The sequence below is a fragment of the Panicum hallii genome, chromosome 8, assembly GCF_002211085.1.
Source record: "Panicum hallii strain FIL2 chromosome 8, PHallii_v3.1, whole genome shotgun sequence".
NCBI lineage: Eukaryota > Viridiplantae > Streptophyta > Magnoliopsida > Poales > Poaceae > Panicum > Panicum hallii.
The window spans coordinates 15,940,784-15,947,384 of NC_038049.1; the positions used below are offsets into that span (position 1 = coordinate 15,940,784).

Here is a 6,601-nt window from a genome sequence, read left to right on the forward strand (position 1 = left end):
TTATACATATAGGTTTGGATAGAGGAAATATTTTTTTTGGTAAAGTTATATAGTGCACTGATGAAGCTAGAAAAATAATATTTATACCTTCTAATGCAACTATTATTTATCTTTACTAAAGTATGGCTGAGAAGGTAGTTTGGGACAATGCAAATATGAAGCACTTGATTGATATATGTAAGGAGGAGATTTTAGCTGGGAATAGGCCTGGAGGTTGTTTCACTAGAAATGGTTGGAAGAATATGGAGGAAAAGTTTTTAGCAAGGTGTGGAGTAAAATTAGTAAAGACACAATTGAAGAATAAATTGGACAATTTGAAAAAAGATTACACACGGTTCATGGAATTGAAGAATGCTGCCACTGGTCTTGGATGGAATGAGGCAAATCAAACGGTTGATTGCTCGGACATATGGTGGAATGAACACCTTGAGGTAAGATAAGATGTTATTTCAATATAATACAAAATGCACTCATAATATGTTTGACTGAACCTTGCATTTTTTCAGAGATGCAACAACAGTGAGAGAGGTGTGAAGTGCAATCATGTGAGATTTCGGAAACGTGGTCCAAAATACCTTGATGATTTGCATTTCTTGTTTGATAAGGTGCATGTCACTAGAGCTACCGCGTTCTGTCCGGGGGATATTTCCTCAGGTGATTCCTCAAGTGACGATGTGTTAGAGGTTGCACAAAAAAATGATGATAGTTCTGCAATCAAGCTGTCTGCTTTGAAGAAACCAAAAGCAGCCGGAAAGAAGCACAAACAAACATGCGGATGAGCCTTGATGTTTTTATGGCACTTCATGATTTATTGGTCTCTTCATATGATCTGAAATCCACTTATAATGTTACATCAATAGAGTCATTGGCAATGTTTCTATGGATTGTTGGAGATCCCCAATCATTTTCACAAGCTGAGAACAGGTTTGTACGATCAACATGGACCGTTCATATGAAGTTCAATGAGGTTCTCAAATGATTGTGTAAGTTGGGGAAAGAAAACATCAAACCTAAAGACCTAACATTTAGCATTGAACATGAAAAGGTTAGAGAAGATCATTTTTGGCTTCATTTCAAAGGTGTTATTGGTGCTATAGATGGTTCTCATGTCCAGGTCGTAGTTTTCAATGATGAGGTGGTTAACCACATATGTCGATATGGATATACATCACAGAACATACTTGCAATATGTGATTTTGATATGAGATTCACATTCGCGGTTGCCGGATGGCCGAGTTTAGCACATGACACAAGAATCCTTAATCACGCATTGTCAAATTTTGATTCCTTTCATATCCCACCAAAAGGTACAAATATAAGAAAATTTTCTTCTATAGATAACACTTTCTATATTAATACTAATTATATTTTTTTACAGATAAGTATTATCTTGTGGACTCTGGCTATCCCAACAAAATTGGATATCTCGCTCCTTTCAAGGGGAGCACATACCATCTACCGGAATTTCATCATCGTCGTGGTCGTCCACCACAAGGAAAGTACGAGATATTCAACTACTTGCACTCGTCCCTTCGTAATGTAATTGAGCGATCATTTAGGGTTCTAAAGCAAAAATAGCATATATTAAAAGCTATGCCACGTTTCTCAACTCGAAAACAAGCAAAAATCATCAAAGCTTGTATTGCATTGCACAATTTCATTCGTGATAGCCATTTGAGCGATAAAGAGTTTGATAGATGTGATGCAAATGAGGAGTACATGCCTCGAGCCGCACATGCAACAGCAGCAGCAGCAGCACAACAAGATGATAAGGTAGAGGGACATAACGAGGTTACCATGAACATTATCCATGAGATGATAGCTGATGGTTTGGTTAGTCAATAAATAGCATAGAGGTATGTCTCATGTTTTAGTTATTTTATTTGAACTTCAAATTAGTCACTGACAAGTCATGTAAACCGAACAATCTATATACTGCGATTATTTTAAATATAAATATAGTATATTAGGGTTTCAAGGTATTACAGCAGTTTTCTCAAAGCAGGGTGAAATAAACGGACTTTCAGTTTTTTCACAGCTATCAGCTCACAGCAGTTTTTATACAGCAAACAGTTCACAGCAGCTTTTTCACAGCTCACGTCTAAACCAAACGCACCCAACTAAACATATGTACGAGCGGTGTCCCGTGCGGCCGCGTTCTACTGTATTTTTCATGCTTCCGACGTGGAATTAAACCGTCTCGGCCTTGCTGCGGACAGGAGGCGGCTCTGAGAGGCTGCAACAGGGGTCGTCTTGGCGTGACGCACACCGATAAGGATTGGCCGGGCCGGGCCAGGGGCAGAGGCAAGCGCGTGCCGCCGGGCGCCGATGAAACTCCATCTTATGTATAGCAAAGTAAACGGCAGAGAGTGCAATATGTGCTCTCACACGGGCTAATAACTTTGACAGGCATCTCTACACAGGAATCCTGAGCTCAAATCGTGTAATTTTATTGGACCACGTCGCTTCATTTTCTAGGCTCATTTCATCTACGGTAGTGGCGGCGGCAGGAGCAGCTGTACGAGATTTAGGCCTCGTCGAAAGGTTAGAGTCAGTTGCTAGCTAGCTCATACATATAAATAATAGTGCATGATATATATATATATATTTATATATTTTCCAACAATTAACAATTAGAGTCAGATACTAGCTCATACATCTACATCTAGATAGGTCTATATATTAACCTCATTGATTTAGAGATACGTGCATGAGACTATCTCTTGCATCTCTTGAACAAGAGATAGCTCTTCTTTCTCTCTTTTCTACATGGACAAAAAATTTATTACCGCATAGTTATGAGCTAGCCGACTTAGCTCCTTTGGAGAAGGTCTAAACACTTTTGTGGATCATGGTTACACGTCCTACAATTTTCGGTAGATTTTAACCGTGCCAATCTTGGGTGATCGTAAGCATCTCATTCTAATTGACTAATTAATCATTGCGCGTGATGCACATGCATAAGTATATATATGTCAAGGGCCGTTGCAGAATCGTACCAGGCTGCTGATTGAATTAAACAGTCAACGTTCATCCGCGCGTTAAAAAATTCTGCAAACTATGTCAAAACAGTACCACGATGTAGAAACATCTGAGCTAAGTTACTCATTATAGAAATTCTATCCGATCTCCTACACTACAGCCAGCAATATGCTTTTTGTGTTCCAACTTCCAAGATCATGCGATATTTTTTTTTTACAAGTCTTCCCTGCCGATAAGATCAGTATCCCAATGCGATATTGTTTTCAATGGTAGTAGCTTATAAATAAACAGTGCGCTATGAGAGTTGCATGCTGGCTAGTTGACTTTGGGGTTTCGAAATTACCTGTGATGGCATCACCTTGCAGCTAATGAGTAATAACGTCAAGACCTATTCTTTTAAGATCGAAAGGACCTTTTACAGGGGGAAGACATAACTTTGTTGTATAGCCCCCCGAGTTCGAGCATAAAATCAGCAGAAAAGAAAGAAATATAATCGAGTGAAATCAGGCACCTTATTCATCTTGTATCTACAATGGTCTTGTTTTCCAATTTCTATTTATTTATTGGTTGCATGTAGTGCCAATTGAGCCTAAATTCTTAAGTTGATAGGAAAAACTAGACAATGTACGAACTTACACTTAAACATTATCCTCCTCTTTAGATTTCTCTACCCAATTCAATCTCTTATGCTGGCATCACTATTCATGGCGTTAACCGTCTCCATCCCTCCCACCGGCAGGCTCCACCGCCCTGTAGAGCAGTGTTAATGCCGCCGTCACACCACCACCATAGTGCTGGCCTGGAGCCAACCCTCCTTCTAAGCCTTACTTCCACCGTGGGGCTGCTTCCTATAGACCACTTTCTTTCAAAGCCCACCACCTTCTCAGGTGAAAACTTTTAAAAACTTTTAAGCCCAAACAAATTCTCAAAAGTACGCGTTAGATATATAAGACCATTCTCACTAGCAGTTTCATTCCCACTAAATGACTAAATGAGGTGACACATCAGCAAAACTGGTGAAATGACAAAGAAGTTGGAGTACAAGGATAGAGAGAGGAGATGAGTTCGATCACGATGAAACCTGGTGTACACTGTTTCCAATACACTAGAAATCAAGTCAAACTCCGTTGAGAGCATTTTGTTTGTTCCTAATGCGTTATTAATCGATTGAAACTCCATTGAGAGTGTTCCACTTCACAACACAACACTTAAATGGTATGGTAAGCCCATGCAACCGTGAAACGAAACCTTTGTATTGTAGGAGTTTGTTTGATTCATAGTTTTATCCCGCATTAGATGAGGTGGCATATAGGAATTATTAAAATGAAGCTGGTTTCTAAGAATGGCCTAAATAGGTGAAGCATTCCGGGAAAATTGAAGCATCGATGCTGTGCCTAGAAAAATAGGATATTCAATGCGTTTAAAACACTCAAGTAAGCCATATAGCTTTTCCCAATAAAAAAGTTACATATTTTTGATAAAGGAATAAAATTATCCCAGCCGCTGCATCAACCAAGGACATACAAAGCCATACGTTATTACAACTTGACCCAAAGTAGGAAGCACAAAATGTAAATTCGCAATCTCTGAATCCAACCCATGGCAAAAAGTTTCAAAAACACAATCGGTTACTAAACCTCCACCCATGGCTGGCAAAGATGTGCATCAACGTAGCCTCCAAACTTTGGCAGAATTGTTTTATTTGGGCATAGAAGTAAATTGCTTCGAAATGTTCAAACATCAGAACAGTGATGAGTTAAAATTCAACAAATATACCGATCTATGTTGTAAAATGTAAAAGACCAACAACACAGCCAATGACGTGCAGGCAGGAAGACGATGAACAAACTGGAATGAAGTTCCGAACACGCATATTCCTCCTGAATGGATCATATCGATCAGTGCCGGTCGATGAAACACTTGATGGTATGAACGAGCTCCTTCGTCCTATTCGCCGTGAGCTGGTCGGACTGCACGGCGAAGAAGTTGAGGTAGAAGATGTGCGCGACGTCACCTCGACTGACCACCGTCTCCACCTTCTTCCCAGCGTGTTCCATGGCCTTCCCGTAATCCAGCTGTGGGTCATGGAGCAGGTCCTTCTCCGCAACCATGAGCAACAACGGCGGCATCCGTACATGCGCCACGGCCATGGCCGCCAGCTCCGGCGACGTGTAGGGGCCGTCCTTGTTGACGCCCATGGGCAAGCCGAGCGCAAGGAGCTTGTCGATCACCTCCGGCGTCAGGAACATGCTCGGTGGGTTCTCGAGCTCCGACCGGCTCTTCTGCTCCCGGGCGAAGCCCGGGTGGAGGAGCACTCCGCCGGCGAGCTTCACCGGGTGCAGAACTCCCGGCTTCTCCTCGTCGCCGGCGCGGGCTGCCACGAGGTGCACGAGGTTGCCGCCGGAGCTGTCCCCGATGAGGAACGCGCGGGAGAAGTCGGCAGCGTGGCCGAACCGTTCCACCGCAGCAGAGTGCCCATCGCCGTAGACGTTGCTGCCGCCGTGTGCGACGTCACGGAGCCACAGTAGTGCGGCATGGCCGGCGTCGATGGCGGCAGGGAGGCGGTGCTCGGGCGCGAGGGGGAGGTAAACGGCGACTATGCCCGCGACGCCGAGCTCGGCGGCGAGTGGAGCGTAGAAGTTGTGGTAGAGCGCCCACGAGGGGCGGGAGACGCAGAAGCCACCGCCGTGGAGGTGGACGAGGACCGGACGCCGCCGGTGAGGCGACTCACCAGCCGCCTCCGGGAGGTAGAGCCGGACGTCGACGCCGTGGCCCGTGGTGATGTCGTGGACGGTCACGCCGCCGCGTGGCTCGGCGTAGGGCGGGACTATGGCGGTGAACGGCTCGGCTCCCGGTGGTGTCAGCCGCTCCACAGTGCCGTCAGAGTACACACGGAGCCAGCCTGCGCCCTCCTCGACGACCGTCCTGTTAGGGTTTGTCTGCGCCATGGTCGTGGCCACCAGTCGAGCCATGATTGCCGCTACCACGACTAGAAAGGAGCACCAGCTTCGTTGGAAGCCCATTTCCGGCATTGATGGGATTGCAAGGTTTGGTGTGCGTTTGCCAGAGCGAAATGGTGCTTTTTAATGGGACGCCATGAAGGTGGAGCCTGGAGATGATTATGGTTGACTTTCGAAGAGATCGAAGATATCATTTTATATAATTACTACAGGACCTCGTTGTGAATTTCATTATTTAGTAGCACTATGCTATCATCATTATTAGTAAACCATTTGCTCGATCGAGTCCTACTGCAATATCAGTATGTGTATGTCAAATCAGGCATGCTGGAGTGTACAACTTGGCACGTAATGTCAACTTTCGAGGAAGGAGTATGTGGAGAGATTAATTGTTTGAAATTTTCAAATTAGAATGGATTGCTATTATTTGGTTACCAATCGAAGTGCCAAGATATTAGCTACTCCAAACAAATTGCTACCGCAGCAGCCATCAAGTTAAGGTTCGTTCTAGCTTTTTACTTATTACACCAAGTTTTTAGGACAAAACCGAATGCATAACTATATATTAGGATCAAGTTCCATACATACAGTGACTTCATTAGTAAATAATTAGGAACAGTATTATGAAAAGAGAATTAAAAGACTATAAAGATTATCAG

The 6,601-nt window shown here is 43.6% G+C and overlaps 1 protein-coding gene across 1 annotated transcript; it reads right to left on the minus strand.

The window, feature by feature from the left end:
• Positions 1-4,401: 4,401 nt before the first annotated feature.
• Positions 4,402-6,024, minus strand: LOC112902972 (probable carboxylesterase 17). Its single transcript, XM_025972173.1, has 2 exons — positions 4,768-6,024; positions 4,402-4,736 (listed from the first exon to the last, which is right to left on the minus strand). The coding sequence occupies exon 1, from the start codon at positions 6,012-6,014 to the stop codon at positions 4,881-4,883; it is 1,134 nt and encodes a 377-aa protein (XP_025827958.1). The 5' UTR covers positions 6,015-6,024; the 3' UTR covers positions 4,402-4,736; positions 4,768-4,880.
• Between the last annotated feature and the right edge of the window lie 577 nt (positions 6,025-6,601).

Bases quoted from the DNA above. Each gene is read 5' to 3' on its own strand.
- LOC112902972 (XM_025972173.1), bottom strand. From the start codon at position 6,014: ATGCCGGAAATGGGCTTCCAACGAAGCTGGTGCTCCTTTCTAGTCGTG.